The sequence below is a fragment of the Corvus hawaiiensis genome, chromosome 3 (genome assembly GCF_020740725.1).
Source record: "Corvus hawaiiensis isolate bCorHaw1 chromosome 3, bCorHaw1.pri.cur, whole genome shotgun sequence".
NCBI classification, from domain to species: domain Eukaryota; kingdom Metazoa; phylum Chordata; class Aves; order Passeriformes; family Corvidae; genus Corvus; species Corvus hawaiiensis.
The window spans coordinates 6,521,757-6,542,195 of record NC_063215.1 but is presented as its reverse complement, the minus strand read 5'-3'; the positions used below and the strand labels follow the sequence as shown (position 1 = coordinate 6,542,195).

The 20,439-nt window shown below is 41.4% G+C and overlaps 1 protein-coding gene across 1 annotated transcript in view; it reads right to left on the bottom strand.

The window, feature by feature from the left end:
• LOC125324045 (opsin-5-like) overlaps positions 1-20,439 on the bottom strand; it is a 37,220-nt gene that overhangs the window by 8,661 nt on the left and 8,120 nt on the right. The window contains exons 2-6 of the mRNA XM_048299571.1: positions 16,989-17,141; positions 10,766-10,885; positions 5,148-5,318; positions 2,429-2,763; positions 39-274 (exon numbers count right to left, since the gene is read on the bottom strand). Of these exons, the coding sequence (XP_048155528.1) occupies positions 39-274; positions 2,429-2,763; positions 5,148-5,318; positions 10,766-10,885; positions 16,989-17,127 (1,001 nt within the window). The 5' untranslated portion in view covers positions 17,128-17,141. The remainder of the gene's footprint in view (positions 1-38; positions 275-2,428; positions 2,764-5,147; positions 5,319-10,765; positions 10,886-16,988; positions 17,142-20,439) is intronic.

Genomic DNA, 20,439 nt, shown 5'->3' with positions numbered 1-20,439 from the left:
GTTCTCAAAGGTATCCTACTCCCCAAAGAAGAAATTACCTTGATTTCTTCAAAGAGCTCTTGGCCTTCAGCCCTCCTGACTGGCAGCAAGAAAACTTGCAATCAATGACCTGGTAAATGATGGGGTTGTACATGGCTGCTGACTTTGCGAGCAGTGTTGGTATCACTGAGAACTGGATGGGGACTGAATCTGGCTGTCCAAAGGCTGACCAGACCGAGACTACGGCGTAAGGGATCCAGGCAATGAGGAACCCTGCACAGATCAACATTGCCACCTTGTGAGAGCAGAAAAGAGACAGCGAGGTTAATTCAGAAGAGTCAAACACTGGCAGAGCAGCACTGAGCTGGGAAGAATGAAAGGGAATTGCATTCCACTGAATGGAAAAGAAAAATGATAACTTGCTTCTTCATATAAATATACAACATGAACAAAATCTGCCTCCTTATCTCGTGCCTGTGCTTCTTTCACCTGACACAGCGCAGTTAATGAGTCTGCTTTAAAAATGCAGCAAAGTCTGGCTAAATATGAGAAAACTAAATGAGATTTCAGAAAATAATAATAGCTTGATATTGAATTCAAATTATTTAAGGAGGGGGTTTCTTTCGAAACACAGAATCTCTTTTTTAGGAAAATACACAGATAATAGCAGAGCTCCGAAGGTTTTTGAAAAAAAATCCTTTGAAAATTGGGACTTTAACTGAGAGTGAGAATGCTAGTAAAACGTCTAGATTTGTTTCTCCTAACCCATATCATGGATTTGCACTCCATTAGAATATGTAGATACTTTAAAAAGCAAATTCATATTAAATATTTCAGTTCTGATAAATGAGTTCCGGGTAAATTAGTAAGTGACTTGCTTATAATATGAGGAAACATAACCATAAGAAAGTTTAGTAAAAATGCCAAAGGAAAACTGCTTGGGGCCAAAATTTGTGATTAGCATACTTTACCTGAACCAGCCTGTCTGCACTCAGTCACAGCCTGATATCACTTCGAATGATACCATGTCATAATACATCCTGAAAAACATCTGCCTTTATACTGCTGCCATTGACAGATAATTGCTGCATCCAGACTGGTAGCAGCACATGTGCACTCATTTGGAATAAGGCAGTTAGCAGGATTTTATTACAAAAACAAACAAACAAAAAAATCCAGAAAGCACAAGGAGTTTGGACATTGCATAATCTTTCCTGTAGCCTGTTCTTTTTGTTGTCTGTCACTGAAGGAACAGTGCAGGTGAGCCAAGGATCTCAAACACAGACTGTTTGTTATAAATTGTACTGTGGAGTCAAACAGGTTAAAAGGGAGACTAATTTTCCATATTTATATTTATCCCAACATTACATTCTCCAGTGTAGATCCAAGACAGGAGGGAAAATTACTGGTGTTGCAACTCAGATCACATTGAAGTTTTACATGATCCTCCCAATATGCAAAAAAAAAAAAAATCTGCAGCCTCAAATCAAAAGTTTCCATTGCTCTTCAAAGGAAATTTGCTAAATAACCACCAAAAAAAAGTAACAATTTGAAACATCCCTTTGAAAGGCAAGTGCAGTTGCACCAGCTGGACTGGCAGCACTGGCTGTACAGGTACGTAGCTGAGATTTTCAGATATGTTTAGACATAATGACCCTTATTGCTCTATGTTGTATAACTTTCAGTTCAACTCCCAAAAATTGTAATAAAATTTGATCAGTCAAGCAAAACTTGCTGCTTGTCTCACTCTTGGCATGGCTTGCAGAGGTTGGTGAATCTTTTACAGATAAGGAATCTGGTTTTGTTCAATACAAGCCTTTATTTTGAGAGGTTTCCTGGCACAATAACCAGTATCAAGGATCATGGCTGTCACCATTGCCAAACAGAAAATAGATTCAATCAGAAAACAGGATATGGTCTGAAAAGGAAAATTAATTTTAGCACTTCAGCATTTTTATTAGCAGTTCATGGCTGACCCTAACTGGTAAATTATTTGCATAAAAACAATTGCAGTGTCACAGGACCAGTTTTGGTTTATATCTTCATTAACAGAGGAACGAAAACTGTCTGAAAGCTCTATTTCCCTGCTACAATAATCTGCTCTTTATCTGTTTTCTGTTATAATTCCTGTGAACATCAAACTCCTTAAATTAGTCTTTACAACTGTTTCTGAAAGCAAAAGGTTTTTTTATGGTGGGGAGCAGGGCCACAGGGAGATGATATGACTTGTAAGGTCACAGGGGAATACTGTGTCAGAGCTTTAGAGTGAGTCATGATCTCAGGAACTCGAGTGCCCTAATCACAGAATTATGTTTCCAGTCCTGTTTTTCCCCATCTTGTCAGTAACAGAGGAGAAGGCTACAAAAGCACTTTCGGAGCATCACGTTATTGTCTCCAAACGTGCTCATATGACCCAACAGAGCAAAATGAGGAAAATGTTCCTACCTACCTTGGTCAGCTTCATCTCAAGTATGTGGCTGTTCTGAATCCTGGTATCGTAGTGAGCGACTTCTTTGGTGGATGATTTGACTTTTAAAATTATTTTGACATAGGAAAACACAATCACTGCAGTTGGGAACAGGAGGCAGAAGAAAAGGATGCTCAGAACAAAAGCCTGTCCAGCCACCGAAGCCTGCGCCAGCCACCAGTCCAGAGTGCAGGAGGTCCCAAAGGGTTCGGGGGCGTAGCTCCCCACCCCAGCAAAAGGCACTGTAGCCCAGAACATAGCATAGGCCCAGATTATTGCCAGGCAGATAAATGCATGATGTCTCTTAAGCCAGGTACCTGGAAGAAAATTCAGGAGTTACAAGTTCATGTCCAGATGAATTTGGCACAATGGAATACATCGTGTCACGTGGAAGTGTCCAAGGCCAGGCTGGATGTGGCTGTGAGCAATCTGATCAAGTGGAAGCTGTTCCTGTGGGGACTTTGGAACTGGATGGTCTTGGAGGTCCCTTCCAACCCAAACCATTCTATGATTCTTTTAAATATGAGTTTGCTTGACTGTTTGACAACAATTCTGTCATGTTCATCTTGGCTTTTTCCAGGTATCCACAGTGACCCTGTACTCATGTTGTGCCTCGTGAAGACAAAGACACACTCATGTGGAAGGCTGCACCTGTCCTTATTTCAGATCTTTGCTTTAAGTTGCGATGAGTTACAACTGAGAAGAGTCCAGACTAAAGCAATCCAAACAACCAGCTCAGCAACAGTTGTTAGAATCTTGTCCAGTAATTTCAATTCTTTAATGTAACTTAGGTTTTTTCCTGTTCTTTCTCTCCTGTATTACCTGACTGAAGTTCAAACTCTGTGACTGAGAAATAAGGCTTTACAAAGGAAATAAGATAGCTAGGATTTAATTTTACTTTGTCATTTTTTTCCAGTACAGAAAATCAACATGTGTGTCCTGTCAGAAATATCTGTAATAGGTGTTTTCATGTGTCCTTGCTCTTTTTTTGTTAATTAAATGCCAATAGAATTCCTGAAGATCAGAATATTGTTTCTCTGCTCATCTTGCATACAGCTCTAATTCATCTAGAAAAAGTTTCAGTTTGCAGGGTTTTCCTCATCATCTGTGTTCAACATGTAGGACTCAGATAGGACTAACAAATTTAAATCTTTGGTTTTGCAGAAACTTAGGATAGGGTGTTATAACATCTCCTTCCATCTAGGAAGCTCCAACTTGTTTGCAGTCTCTGACTCACAGGGGAGTTTTCACTCACTTCACACTAACATTAAGGAACTCTCTTCAGGGTTTCAGAGTGACTTAAAACAAAACCAAAGCAAAGAAACACCTGTAACTTGGATGTGTCCAGTGTCCCTTCCCAGCTGATTTTACATGTCCAGATCACTGGAAGGGAAACAAACTTTGCCTGACAAATGATGTATTCATGTATGATGGCTGAGAGACAGAAAGGTGGTTCATTATGTTCAGGGGTGGAAAAACAAAGCAACAATAACATAAGTATTAAAAGAGAAACGTTTTTGAACCACCTAGACTGAGCATGATAAATCTTTGTTTATTGTTTATTTTGTATGGACCACCATGATCAGAGCCCTTTGGAATAATGGTTTTGAAGCATTTTCTCTCCCATGTCATGTTAAACACCACAGCTGGTGGCATGAATGCAGCCAGCTATGAAATATTCACTTCAGCTCACCAAGTCTGTGAAAAATTGACTATGACTTGGATTACCACTGAATTATTTTGAGAAGATTTCTACAGAAAGAACTGAAATCCTGCTTAATACTATTGGTGTATCTAAAACTCAGCTAAGGAGACCTCCCCTGTACTCCCATTTAGGGAAAAAGTTATGGACACACCAGGATCTATGATCTATAGCACATCTTAGCACAGTAGCACAGCTTTTACCTGCTTGCACAGACTGGCTTACTTACAATTCCTAGCTGCACACAGTCCTCACAACTTAACATGATCGATATTATATGTCATCACAAAGAAATCTCTTGGGTGCCTCAAGTCACATGGGCAAAGTGTTTCTTACTTGTAAAGTCACCTTGAGCATCCTTTGTATTTGGATGGGGAATTTAGTCCCTTACAATGCAAGAAGAACATCCTTTTTAAACTGTGACAATATCCTTTAACTGGAAAGAATGAAGCACATAATACATCATATTCCAGAGGTACAAGATATTGATGGATATGGTGGTAACACACTGCTAAATTAATTTCATCCTCTCAGGTTCCATTTCCATACTTGGGAGACAGTTTCACATTATGACTTATTGCCCTTCCAAATCTCTTAGGTGTTTTATATAGGTTGCCACACACCTCAGAGGAATTTAGGCATCTAATAAGGAATATTTCTATGTGTTGGTCTATAAGACCCTGCAATATGTGCAGTACTTTCCTCTGTTAGTGCTAATAGGCCTTGATAGAAATAAAGTGATTTGTCTATGAGGGGTTACAAAAACACATGGCTTAAGCAGGCAGCAGAGAGTGTTATGTCCAGAAAAATGAATTTAACTGGAATTTCTTGGATCATGCAATCATGTTTCTCTCATCTTTGTACTCCCCTCTATTTTTAAGAAAAGCATTCTGAAGAGTTTAATTATGATTTCAGTGTAGTAAACTATTGCACTTAATATAGCTTCTCTGCAATCACAGATAATACAATTACCTATATATAGACATATATTTGGCTTACCATAGGACAAGTGGCAGATCTTCAGGTACCTGTCCAGGCTGACAGCTGTCATAGTGATAAGGCTCCCACAGCCAAAGAAGAAACCAGCCCATCCATACCAGCGGCAGCCTAGCCATCCAAACATCCAGCGGTGGCAAAAGAAGGAGATGATGCTGAAGGGTTTACCTACAACTTCAAAAGGAGAAGAGAATGTCAGTCCACTGGAAAAATCCATCATTGAGAAAATCTTCTTTTATCAGAAAGGCAAACTCCCTCCTTTGCACAAAACTAACACCAATAAAAGTGCTCTGCAATGTGGAGAAAGGGCTTCAGGCACAGTAGATGTGATGACTTTAAGCTGAAAGAGAGTAAATTTAGATGGGATATTAGGAAGAAAATCCTTACTGTGAGGGTGGTGAGGCCCTGTCATGGGTTGCCTAGAGAAGCTGTGGATGTTCCATTTCTGGAAGTGTTCAAGGCCAGGTGGGATGAGGCTTGGAGCAACCTGGTCAACTGGAAGGTGTCCCTGCCCATGGCAGGGGGTTGGAACAAGATGGTCTGGATGATCTCTTTCAACCCAAAGCATTCTGTGATTCTATGACTTGTGTACCCTCCATGCACAGGACTGACCCTAAGACAGCTGTAGCTGGATCCTATGGCACCAGTGCATGCACAGGACTGACCCTAAGACAGCTGTAGCTGGATCCTATGGCACCAGTGATGTGGTAGGATGAGCCAAGCCTGCAGGAGGGCTGGAAATAGGTGCTTTACTATAGACCACAGGAATCAGTGGTAAACCAAAACTCTGGACCCAGTCAGGGGCAGGCTCTTCCCAAACTGAAAGCTTCAGAGTATGTGTTAAGTCCACATGCAAACACATCAGTACAGAAACAGGATCGATGACAGCAAGTCTGAGCTTGAAACAAGCACAGATCTACTTAGTCTATATCCCTATAGCAAACTGAGTGTCTTCAAGCACAAGATAAAGAAATTTGCCTTCAAAAATGACTTTTGCAAACCTGTCAAGGCCCTGCAGTAGGACACATAGCAAGGTAAAGTGATAGGTGGGAAGGACAGATATGGTCACATCATGGACTTGAGCTGCAGAAGCGGTTTCAGCTCCTCTCCATGCCACATATTTCTTTGGTGCCTCCTAGCAAGTCACCTGCACACAGATATCAAAACATTCTAAGCTTCCCCAAAAAGATGGGAAATGCATAACTATTTCTGAGGCTCCCTGTTAGTGGCACTTTAGCTCGCTCCTCCACATATAAAAGTGAATGCTGCATTATGGAAGAAGTGAAGTTCGGTCAAATGTTGTTCTGTTCTCACCTTAAAGCAGATTTACATTATTCATATTCTTTGTAAGTATTGTAACAAAGAGAAATTTTGAAAATTTTAATTTTCTAGTTGGAAATCTCGGCTTTCTCCTAATTATTACCTTTTTCTTGGTCTTAATTTAGGCAAAGAAAAAAAGATCAACTTTAATGGAACAGAAAAGTCAAAAATTTATAATCTAGGGACATATGTTTTCCAAACACTTCTGTTTTACTTACCAGCCTGACCTTAAATTCTCCCAGCCTGAACATTCCAACTGCAACATTCAAGCAACATTAAATATTGAACTCCATGTTCCTGTGACTGTATTCCTTCCTGCACAGGAGCAGCCAGAGCTGTCACGATCTGCTAATATAAGCGGGGGTCGTGATGGTTCATTTATAGATCTCAGAGTGCAGAAGGACACAAGGGATTTCAGTTTTAATCAAAACAGTGCACCTTTATTAAGTGCCCACAACACAGTAATGCAATAGAGGAGAGAAAGAGAGAGAGATAAAGAAAAACAAAGTAGAGAGGGAGAAAAAGGGGGGCAATAGCTACCAACAGATGAGACAAAGTCCTCGTGGTCTTCTGCCAATAGATTCATCTTCTTTCCACAGGGAGATCTCGAGCTCAGTTATTTCAGAAATTCCCTTTATAGTTCTTTTCAGAAGCGAGGGGCAACTGGCCAAGAGGTGGGGAAATCTACAGCCGTTGTTATGGGGCCCATTGCTTTGGGAAAACAGGCACAGGAGAGGTTGTACAGGACAGGTTGTACAGGAGAGACGTACAGGACAGACGTACACGACAGGTGTACAGGACAGCTTGTACAGCACAGGTTGTACAGGACAGACGTACACGACAGACGTACACGACAGACGTACAGGACAGGTTGTACAGGACAGGTTGTACAGGACAGGTGTACAGGACAGGTGTACAGGACAGACGTACAGGACAGGTTGTACAGGAAAGGTGTACAGGACAGGTGTACAGGACAGGTCATTCCTTTCCGCTTCAGCGCAGCCCTTCCCGCCTGGGCAGCAAGAACGGCACAGTCCATTGTGACCTGCACTAATTTTCCTCAGGAATGCGTACCAGTTCCCAGCGGGCACACCTGCAGGCAACACTTGGCAGACATCCCACCTCAGCCAGGCCAGGACTCCTGTGCTCAGTCTCTGTCCTCGGCGATGATCGTGAGGCAGATGAGGGATCTTCGGACCATCTCTTACAAGAGCACCTCATGGATTTGAAAACGTCTCAGCTGCTCTGGGCTGGATTCCCTGGCTGAACTACAGTGTCAGTAACGTCATAGAAGCTCAGTGAATTGGTTTATGAAGAGAGCAAAAATGATCTTGCAAACTGTATTCCCCACAAGGTAAGCTATTCATAAAAGCCAAGACAAAAATCTCTATTTTGTTGAAGTGATCTGTAGGAAAATATTCTTGATTTTTCCTAAAATCATTGCATTTTACATTGAACTGATGCAAAACCATGCATTCTCTTTTCATTCTTAACAGAAAATTAAAGCATTTCTACCAAAACCGAATCTTGCAGAAAGTTACCTTTGCTCCACCTTCTATGCCAAAAGCATCAGGATTGAAAACCCTTCAAAATGAGATGTGTTTTTAAAAAAGGTGTATTTGGATTACTTTCCTTCAGCCTAAACCTGTAAGGAAAGTTCTGCCTGTGCTTTTCTCTGATGTGCTTTTCTCCAAGCTGAATAAATGCATTTTTAATTTTTCAAGCAAAAGCTGACCTCAGTGATTAAGGTTTCAAGAAAAACATTCAATATGGCAAAGTCTAGGATTTGTGCTAACACTCAGCAACTTTAGTCATATAAATAACTGCCAGCTTTAAAGTCCGACACTTTTGTTGGCACAAAATCAAATTTCAGCCCCAGGACTTGGAGCAGCCCAGAGCACGGTGTCAGTGCGAAATGAGCCTGATGCAGCTTTGAACAAGGGGCTGGTGCCATCCTGTGGAAATCTGCAGGAAGCAGAACTCTGTTCTTATAAAAGTTGTTAAGACAAGTGTGTGAAATATGAAGATTTGAGATAAAAAATCCTATCTTCAATTCATTCAGCACACAGAATGTGTCACATTTCCCAACTTAGCACCTTCCATTAATAAAAAAAAAATTAGAGAAGGCAGAAAAACCATGCATGGCTCTGCCAATCACTATTTTTAATTCCAAAATTTAAACACACAGATGGAGTGATTTCCCAGGGAAGAAAGCAAGGTGACCAAGTGATGAGTTGGTAACAGACCCTAACAGAGAAATCAGCAGCCCTCACACTAAGATGGGTCCATGGTTAGGACATAGGGTTTTTTTGGTTAGAAGATACCTGTTAAAATTCATCAAGTCATAAAATCACTGAATATTTTGGATTAGAAGAGATCTTAAAGCTCATCTCATTCCACCACCTGCCATGGGCAGGGACACCTTCCACTAGACCAGGTTGCTCCAAGCCCCATCCAATCTGGCCTTGTACACTTCCAGGGATGGGGCAGCCACAGCTGCTCTGGGCAACATTCAAAATATAAAACTGGGGAAATTCTCCTGAAACACTCCCTCTCATTGGGGTGACTGTCATAGGAGTCAAACAGGAGCCTTATAAGACAGATTCTTAAAACACAAAGAAAATGGGAATATCACAGGAGAGGAATAAGCTAGTCTGGGGTTTTTTCCTTAACTTCTAATTGTTGTGAGATGGAAATAGTGTCTCCATGGCAGAAATGCCAAAGAAAACATTGGAATTTCTCTACGTGGTAGCAGTGATATTTATACCAACATCTTTCTTCTACTGAATTAGTATTTCCTTCAGAAGTCCAAGTTTACTGACCACAACCACTGGAATGTGTAGGGATGAGCATCTCCTTGGTCTTGTGCCGTGAGAGCTCAAACAAGCATCAGTCTGGGGAGGCTGGGAACCATCACTTTATATTGTTCAGTGATAGTTTGGGCATTTGAATGAGAGCAAAAGCATCTGGCAGAGACAAGCTTAGGTGTGGTGGTGTATTTCCCACTGATTCATTTGTTAAATGCCTTTCACATTGTTACCTCCCCACTTTCCCCTTCCCCTAGTCCTGGCCACTCCCTCGGGTTCTCCCTATTGGTTCCTGTACCCCAACTCCGCCCATGGACCACCCCCCGTGACCTGACAAAACCCCCCTGCATCCGGATCAGGAGGTCTCTCTGCCCCTGGGAACCACCTGAGCAAGGTGGAACATTAAAGGTCCTCAGAAGCCCTCAGGGAGGGATCCTCCTCACCTCCTTCGCCATCACTGTGTTGTAAAGCTGATAGCTGGATGGAGCCAAACCGTGGAGCCATCCGAAAAGGGCTGCGGGAGGACTGAATGTCTGCCCCGCCCCAAGCAGCCCTGCTGAGCTCCCAGGGAAAGCTGCAGCTTGCTAAACCAAACCTAGCACTGCAACAGTTAGGAAAAGGGTGCACTGGAGCTGAGGGCAGAGGTCCCAGCACATACAGCACATAGGGGACAGATGACTCTGCAAGCATGGGAACAGAATTCCATTTATATGGCACTGGGGAGATCCCAGAGCCAGCTGGATTCTGATACCCGCTGGATTGTCTGCCATCCAAAATATCCTTTTCTAAAGGACATCCAGCCCTTTCCTTGTATTTCCCTGTGAGCAGCTGAATCAGTCTCATGTCAAGAGCCAAAACAACCATCTCTGCAACTCCGCATAAACCTCTCCAAAGCTCCCTCCTCACATGCCAGGACATCCAGACTGTGGGGTTGAAATAAAAATCCTCCCAGTTGGCTGTTACTGCTCATACTCTACAGATTGACACAAATGCTTATTTTTTCTGATCCAGAGACAAAGGAGGACAGTCACTAGAGAGAAAACTATTAGCTTTGATGGGCCGATGGCCACTGGCATTTTCCAATTATTTGGCTAAATGTGTATTTTTGAGGCACTTGGGTTCTTTCTATTTCACCCTGCGGCAAGAAAACATAATTTTCTGCACCTGTAATACCAAGATATTTTGTGGTTATTGTGCCAGATGCACATGGAAGCTGCCTTTGGAGACCTGCCCAGTGCTGGGGTGAACAGGAGCTCTGACTGTTTGATAAAATCAACCCTAATTTTTCCTCTGTACTGTTCATTTCTTCCCATCAAGTTGTTCAGGAATGTTGTTTTCCATCCTCCCATGTTATTTACATGCAAATAATAGAGCAGAAATATCAGTAGCAAAAGGCATGTGGTGCTCCCATGACTTCCAGAGGAATGTCTCTTGCTGCTGCCAGGCAGAACGGTGAGACAGTAGAAACGAGGGAAAATAAAAACATGAAATTACCTGAAATGCCCAGATCACACACTGCTAAATTAACAGTCATTATCTCAGCAGGTCTCAGCTTCTTTTTTCGCTTTGAGCACATAAAAATAACATACCCATTTCCCAGAGTTGAAAGGATCCCTGTAATAATGGAAAACAAAACAACATTCAAATTAGAATCCTCCTCAAAAACAGCAATATCCCATCCTTGTGAAATTCCCTGATGTTTTCAGCCTGAACCTGTGGTCCTAAGGCTGGGCATTTTACTCTGAAATGTGATCTCCTCTGTGTCATTGTGCAGCTCACAGAGACCTCGACTGCAGACACGTCCCTCCCACAGCAAATGCTGTTTTCCCCTCTGCAATAGGGCATTGCCTTCACCAGCTGAGCCTGCACAGCCATTGATGGAATGCTCACCACAGAAACCCCAGAATCCCTCTGCTCTGACCAACCCAGCTTTCACTTAAACAATTACACAGCCACAGGCATGAAATTCAGCTCTCTGTAATCACAGGGACCACAATCTGACCAACCTTAACTTTATTAAATAAATAATCAGATGTTGAGGGATACATTTCTAATATAATTTAAATTAAGATATTAATATCAAAGCTTAAATCTTGCATTAAAACTGATTTCTATCATAAGAAAAAAAAATTATAAAATAGATCTGATTAATCTGATTTTAACTTCCAGGTGGAATTCAGTGCATGAGCAGGGATCATTCTCATATTGGCTGACATCATTTTTTCCACATCACCACCCAAGGACCTGCAGGTCCACTGCAAGTGGTTCATCTGCCATGTAATTAATCACACCGGTACAAAAAACTGTAGAGTTTCCAGTTCCCTTTAAGAAAATGTGTCTTCACTAATTCATGTTTGAAAGAGTTTAAGGTGAAAGTGAGAGCTTTGCTGTGGAAACACAGGACAGCACACAATATCCCTCTCATGGAGCAAGAGTCACACCTGAAGGTGAAAAACCCAGCAGGACCACGGTCCATTGAGCCTCACACCAGATCAGGGGAGACATGTGAGACGTGAGAAGGAGGGAAAGGCAGAAGAAAAAAGTGAAGAGCAAAGAGTGCCTGTGCTGCCATTGCCTCACCAAAGGGACCTACAACAGCAATGAGGGAAATGTTGGAGAGAAGTTCAGCCCTAGAAAGGGTGAGGAAAGGCGTTTTCCATAAGTATTTTAGGTTTGACACCTTTGTTTCTCACTACCTAAATGAGTAATTAAATGTTAAGCTTTGGGGTTGGAACCACGTGATGAGAGTTGGAACAAGATGATCTTTAAGGTCCATCCAACCCAAATCATTCTGTAATTCCATGATTCTGAATTTATTCCCCTCAAGGAGCCTGCTTGCCCACTGCAGTAACTGGGAATGGATCTTCCTGTCTTTATCCTCACCCTGTCTTCATTTCCACAGCTTTTTCTCTGCCTGTTTCCTCCCTGTCCCACTGTGAGGGCTGTCCTGGGTGCTTGGCTACCAGCTGAGGCCAACTTGTCACACTCCTACAAAAAAAGTCATAAACAACCCAACTTTCCTTGGTTGATGAGGCATCAAAGTTACCCTTTGTGCTGTCTTGTATTCGGGGCTCTGCTGGGGCAAACCCTGTTTCCAGAAGACCCCAGCAGCCCCCCAGCCTCTCAGCAATGCTACCTTCTCCAAATATTGTACCTTTGAATACCATGTCATTTTCATCTGAGTCTTCTGGCAGGCCAGACCTCAGGAACTGAAGCTCATTAATTAAATGGGTACTCATTTATTTACTGATTAATTTGGTAATTCAGTAATAAATAATCCAGTATTTAAATGGGCATTTTATTATTTACTCTGGTCCATCAAAGGAATGATCCCCTTGCAAAGGTACCTTGTCCTCACAAAACCAAGAAACCCAACCTGGGAACATCCATGACGCAGAGAGGGAAATGATTCCCAGAGACTAAAACCAATTTATCAAGAAATATGAGTGACTGTAGAACCAAAAGTTTGCCAAACTCAGGAGAAAAATACTTTGATTTTGAATTTTTCAGTATTAAATGTGACACTTATTGGAAACTCTTTTTATTTTTATATTAACAGCATTGCTTTCTATATTGTTTTTAAAAATAAACCAAAGGACAGAAGCTGGCTTATTATTGATCTTAGGTTTTCTCATCAAATTTGATTTACCCTTGGTGAATTAAATTTTAAGAACAACCTACTTGTATGGCTTTGCAAACTTAATCTGAATGATAAGCAGATAGAGGCATTTATATTAATAATTTTCTTCCTTGCAGCTGAGTGAATGAATCTCAATGCTGTGAGCGTTATTCATATATTTTAGTCCTTTTCTCTCTTAATGCCATTTTTCTCTCCAGTGATATTTAGGATAACTAGAGTGCCAGCATCCAGTTTGAAACACTTTTTGAAAGCATTTGACATTTTCCTGAATCTTTTTCAACTTACTGGCAGTCTAGAGAGACATCTCTATCAGCCAAGCAGCTCTGAAGTTGCCAAGTTGCTCTGAAGCCACTGCTCATTATTAGTATCAATGTTTCAGAGAGCTCCAGCACACTGACCTCCTAATCCCATACCTGGAAAGGGTCTACTGATAATTTGTGTTGCCTTTTGTCTATGCCTGCATCTGACAATTGCTTATTTGAATTTTTTTTTAACTCCTTGGTGATCAAAAGTTTATAATCTCCTTAGATGAGGCATCTAATGCTCCATTTCTCCTGCTGTTAAATGACTCCCAGAAGTCAGCTGAAGCCCTTGCTGGAAGAGGATCCCAGCTCTGCTAGGATGGAAACAGGGGAAAAAGACTCTTCAGATATAAAATAAAGGCTCTTTGCTAGGAGAACTGTCCATGGCATCATGGCACTGTTACACATATACAAAAAAAGAGCCAAGGATGTGATAACAAAAAAAGTGACACCTGCAGAGAGAGAGCCAGGCTGAGACACAACCTGCAGTGAGAGGGGAAACTGAAGAAGTAAGCTTTACTTGTCCAACCCGACAGCAGCACTAAACCATCAGAGAAAATAAAATTTTTTTAAAAAAAAGATAGTTTAGGATTTTGTTTTCAATTAAGCTGTTTCATAACAGGCTGGGGAAGTGTGCAGCAACAGTTTGTAAATCAATAGTGACTTGCCAAGGGGGTTCAGAGGAGCTGACAGCCAGCGGGTCCCTGCTCAGGAGTTTGTCACCCTACATGGCTGTACAGTGAATCAATCAAGGCAGTGATGAAAAAGCTGGTGGGGGAAGTGACAAAGACAAAAGAACTGGATTCTTATAACCATGAGCATAGTCTGATGTTTTTTTTTCCTAGACAATTAGAAAGGTACACATGGAAATGAATTATTCAGGACAAAAGATCATGCACTCAAGGAGAATTTATCACAGACTAGTCAAGACTCCTGATTTTTTTCAAAGACAAAAAAAATATTTTTCTCTTTCAAACTGCAATACTTCAGCTGTACAACCAGTCTGACCCTAAAAGCTCTGCTGAGTTTCCTGATAAGATCCATTCTTGTTCACTCACTCTTAATCTTCTTCTCCTTTTTGAAAGAAATTTTAAACTCACTGCACCTTACACAGCTCAAGTGCAAAAAGATGCACAAAAGCAGTCCTGGCTTCCTACCTCCTGCTTCCCTCTCCCTGCTGTCCCTCCCTGTCCACAGAGTCCATCCTCAGGAGGGGCCAGAATTTCTTGAACGGGATCTGCAAAGGAGTAGGGAAAGTTCAGTGGAAAAATGTGACAGGTTTAGTCTGAATCACAAGTTATAATGAAACAACACAGACACGGAACCATAAAATCATTAAGGTTGGAAAAGACCTCCAAGATGATCAAGTCCAACCTTTGACTGAACATCACCGTGCCCACCAAACCATATCATGAAGCGCCACCTCCACTCATTTTCTGAGCACTTCCAGGGCTAATGATTCCACCATTCCTGGGCAGCCCATTCCAAAGCTGAACCATTTTTCCAGTGAAGAAATTTTTACTAATATCCTTATTCTATGGATCCAAGTCCAAGGAAGATGCAAATACATAATTAATATGAATAAATGAAGACCATAAGTGGCTCTAATGAAAGCTGCTAGTGGAGTTTGTGATGCCCACAAGGCAAAGTAATTAACCAAGTAAAATGCAACGCAGAACAAACACTTTACAAATAAAGTAAGAGAGCTAAAGGTAGGATATGATGTGTACAGCTATGTACAGGTACAGCACAGCTGTGGCCTGAACTACCCTGGCTCAGGACACTGGATACAATGAGTTCACAAGTCCAATATCAAAACGATTATGAGACCTTTTAAAATTATACTTTCAGTTTCCTCACACTACTCCCAAGAGTCTGTTCCTTTACGGTTGGCTTTTGGCTTTTCACTGGAAATTTTTGATTCCTGTTCCTTGCCTTAATTTGATTATGTCTGTGTTTTTCAAGATGTTTCACACCTGACATGGATAATTTTTGGAACAGGATAAACCTACATTAAATACAGTGAATATAACAAGGCAGCACAGTGTATATTCGGAAGAATCATCTATCAGACATATTTCCTGGGATTAAAGCTAAATTTACTTAACCAAGTGAAAAAAGACCAGAAGTGGGGGTTGTTTTGGGCAGTTCAGTGAAGACCTCTGTCTACAGAGCAACAGAAAAAAAAATACATATGTGAGAAGTGAGGATATCTACAAAACAGTATATGAATACCAAGAACAGCACTGAGATACAGCTTCGCCTGTCACTTCTGCTGCTCTGAATTATTTTTTCAATAAAGACATAAGCAGAAGAGAAATGAGAAATAAGCAGAAACATAAATAGAAGGGAAATAATAATAGAAAACTCCTCTACCTGTGGAAAAGAGTACATTACTTAGATCAGTCAGTGGAAAGGCAGTAAAAGAGAGTAGAAGGGAGGGATCTAAAGCAGTGAATGAGAAACACAAAAGCAGGACTAACTGACAGATCTTTGTGCAGAACTGGTTGAACAAGACAATGAATCAAAACTGCAATAAATGTCAAAAAGTCACTGTGCACTCTGTATCCAGCCTTGTCTTCTGATACCTGGAATCTAGGTTTTGTAGAACAGTCCTATGTCCTTAGCTCAGCTTTATTGAGAAAACAGCTGTTGAGCTGTGAGAATCTGCATGAACTAAGACCATAAAGCATAAAGGAATTTAAAATATATAAAGAAGAATGGAATGGAATGGAATGGAATGGAATAGAATAGAATAGAATAGAATAGAATAGAATAGAATATCCTGAGTTGAAAAGGACCCACAAGGACCATCGAAGTCCAGCTCCTGGCCCTGCAGAGCACAATCCCAAGAATCAATCCCACCATGTGCCTGAGAGTTTTGCCCAAACACTTCTTGAGTTCTGTCAGGCTTGGTGCTATGACCACGGCCCTGGGGAGTTCCAGTGCCCAGCCCCTCTCTGGGTGAAGAACCTTTTCCTGATATCCAAACTAAACCTCTCCCGACACAACTTCAGGCTGTTCCTTCAGGTGTTGAGGCAAATATGGACACAAAAAGATATAACTCTGCCCTCCTCCATAAAGCAAAGAAGGCAAATTGTCAAGAAAAAGGACCAGTTTATCCCTAGAAGAAATAGAGACCAGCATTTTCCTGCTGAATGATAACTCCTTGGCATGTGAAAACTTTAAAGATAAATCAGTCCCAGGTATCATGGGTGTGCACTAACCAACAGATAATTGTATTTATTCTGCATGCAAGGTCACTTGGAACCTGGTAATGGGCTCAAACACAAAAGGATAGGGAGGGTGCTAGGCAGAAAATATTGCTCAGTATAACATGTAACAGAGGACAGATGATGCCAGGAGCTGAGCAAGGGTCACATGAGCACATCTGAGGGTGTTCACTGCTGCATAGGCTTTGAAAACAGGCCATAAAACCCACATGGCATAGTGAGGAAAACCCTATTCTGCCCAGGGAAAATTAAACTGCAGGGTAGCAACCTCCCAGTTATTAAAAAAAAAAATATATTATTTCTTCACTTTTTTCTGGAATGTCTACTGTTATTTGGCTACCTGCAGCAGCATTATCTGTTGACATTAACTGTTGACACCATATTTCTAACACATTCTCTCCCCTCCCTCCTAGATTTTTCTTTCTAATATGAAAAACTATGTAATTACACATCTAATGAACAGCAATTTCTGCCTCCTTTCTGAGAGCTGCAAGGATGCAGTGGTACGGTCATATTTCAAAGACCAGTTATAAAATCATTACCAATTATTGTCAAATAAAAGCCAGCTATGATATCAGCTTCTCTAGAAAGCTTTGATGCAAAGGGGTCTTCCTTTTGGAGATAGTGTGGGATGTATTCTTCCTGGGAGGAATTGTTGTGATCTGATGCCATCCCACTCATGTCCAGTTAAGCACCTGAAAAACAAAAGAACAGAGTTTACAATAGATCACATCAGCTGTTACAAAATGGGCAGATATTTTTGCTCATACACAGGATGCATCTTCCCATCTTCAGTTCTGCTCTGACACTTCCCAGGGCATTTCAGGATATAACTCAAAATTGCATAAAGCATCCTGCCATGATTTACTTCATGACTGACTTTATCCAAGAACATCATTATTCACATGGCACCACAATATGAAAAACACATCAAGCTATTGGGCAGTGTCCAGAGGAGGCCACGAGGATGGTGAAGGGTCTGGAGGGGAAGATTTGTGAGGAGAAGCTGAGGGCACTTTGTCTGTTCAGCCTGGAGGAGACTGAGGGGTGACCTCAGTGGGGGCTTCAATGTCCTCATGAAGGGAAGAGGAGGGGCAGGGGCTGATTTCTTCACTCTCATGACCAGTGACAGGACTGGGGGAAAGCTGGAGCTGAGTCTGTGCTACTTGTCTTTCTCCATACACTCACGATGACAAGAAACTGGGAATCATCAGCAAGACAGTCCAAGCAATTTCTTTGTATCCTCAGGGGCATTATGTCTGCAGATGGCAGCCCTGCAAATTACATCCACAAACTCTCCTTAGAGTTCCTTAGGTGTTGTGTTCCAAAGCAAATAACTTCTCATGGCCATGGTTATAAACTATAATTGCTGCAGGAATCATGAAGCAGCAGGAGTATTAAATAATAGACTCATCTAGGAAGGCTTGTTGGGGTTTTGTTCCATTCTCTTTTGTGTGGAAATGGGTTATTGGGGTTAAATATGCTAATATAAATAAAGTGAACCCTGGTATGGGAAAATGGGAATCTGGCAAAAACTCATGAAAGTTATCCCTCCAGGACAACTGAAGAAGTAAAGTGAGGAACTCCTGCATAAGACAAAAATATTTCTGCCGTGTTTGAAACCACGCAGCCAGGAAATATTGAGGGCATTCAGACACCCTAATTCCTCTTGCCAGTGCTTGGTGGGGCAGGAGTGGCACTCAAGAACTCAGCACTTGGCTCAGGGCTTCCATATCTTTTGTTGTGGGACCTGGGACAAGATGTGAAGCTCTAAATTTTTCCCCTCAGAAGTTCAACCTGGAGGGACACTAAATGAGAAGAAAAAAATGTTTCATTATTTTACTCATTTGCTCTCTCTTCTGCATCTTGAAGACAGGCAGTTGTTGCAGTGGGGATACTGCAACACGCATATATCAAACCAGGAGTCCCGTGGAAAAGAAATATATATGGACAGACAGATTCTTGATAGCTGTTTCAGAGAGATGTTTATTTCTCCAGCCGCATGGCCGGGGCTCTGCTCAGGAACTGTTCCAGTCACGGGACCAAGGGTCCTTCTGCCCGCGCAGGGAACACAAACCAACCAATGGGAACGAGGCTGAGCAGGGGCAGGAAACCCCGTGTCTGTGCCCTCAGGGCCCCTCTCCCAGGGCTACACGGCGGGGGAGGGACCCCAACAGGCAGTCTTGTCAATAACAGACCTGTGTGGCCAAGTACACCCATGTACACCTAAAGCATTCACAACCCTCTCCCCACTGTCCTTCTAGCTTTGGAAAAAAAAAAAAAAGATTTTACTGAAGGGGATTGAATCACGAAGGCACACTGCTACTCTAGACATGGGAGAGAACAAAAAGTCACCCAGGCATGTGGCTCCAAGCAGCATCAAATATTTAAAGTTCAGCAGTTTCATTGGAATTTTTTCTTTTTTTAATTAAAAGAAAAAAAGGCTGATTTATTTAAAAATTAGTTTATTAAAAAAAAAAAAATCACTGTTCCAGACAGCAGAGCAGCCATTTAAATTTGGATCAGATACTGTGGTACAACAACCTGGACAGTCTAAAAAGACCATCTTGTATAAAAGGATAGCCAAAAGCATGAATCTAGGAAATAATCAGGATCATCCTGTCCATCCTATCATGCCACAGGCCTTGATCCAGATTCCACCTGGCCTTTAAAAGGACCCTGATGCTTTTCTATCCCCCAGCTTGCACAGTCCCACAGCTCCTCTGTGGCTGCAGCATTTGAACCACGTGGATGGCTGAAGTGATGCAAATGGAAAAGCACATCTGGGACCTGTCAGCACAATTTGGGTTTGATACACATACCAAAATGTTTAATGGCAAGTTCCTCTTTTAAGCCACAGCAGAATCTCCCACTCAAGTCAGTATCAGGTGGCTCACAAGGACAATGTTTTGCTACTTACAAACACAAAAAAAGGAGCTCTAAATAGGAAGTTTCAACTTCTATGTATGCTAAACCCATCCAAAAGTCCAGACACTGGATTTTAAATCTGCCTTGAAGCAAAGGTGCGGGTTTGTCAGAGAAATCACAGCCTTGGGACAGGAGGGAGCCCTCTCTGGTCCACATAGACATGGAAAATTTTCCTGCTTCATTTGATATAAGTTGTTTACCTGCTTGCAAATGTTAATGTTGTGACAGACTGTCCTCTCTGGTTGCTGAAGAAAAAACACTTTATCTCAGCTTTACGTAGAGAGAGCACATTATTTCTTGAAAATTTTCAACAAAACTAAAAGGAAATTAATGTCTAACTTCCAAGTAGGTATGCAAACATTCCTTATTATTTTAAATCATGTCTGGTGAATTAAGAATAAGTTCCAGATATAAGAAGATAAAAACCAACTCCACTTGATTTACACAAAAAGTGCTACAGTGAAATATAATGCAGGAGGCTAATACTTGATTATGGCCTTAAAAGAAATTCATCATCCTGAGTAGACAGGAATTAATTGTGCCCCCCAAAATGAAGTTTTATTCCAGCATCAACTTCACTTTTAGAGTTCATAAAATGGAAAAGGAGGTAATTAACAGAGCAGAGTAATTAATACTCTCATAATTCCAAATCAAGAAAAGCCATAATCCTAATCAGCATCTAGTGTCTAAATATTGGGTAAAAAAATATGGAAAGGTATAACTTTCGTACTAGAAGGAGAAGCCTAGCAAATGTAGGGGATGTGCATTTTCACAAATGAATTATTTCAGGAACCAAGATTTGAACTGCCAACTCTGTTGATTTTATTTATACATGTGTTTTATAAGGTATCACAGTATTAAATGCTTCATAAACGTCATAAATCTTCTGACTCACAGCTCCTAAAAGTAAATGAGTCAGCAACAGGGACTATAAAATACTATTTTAATAGAAACACCAGTGATCCATGCTAGTACCAATCCTCATAGCTTGCAAGTTCATGTGAACTCCTAAAACATTTTGGGAAGCTACAAACGGGAGGTGTACCAACCCAGGTTCAAATTATT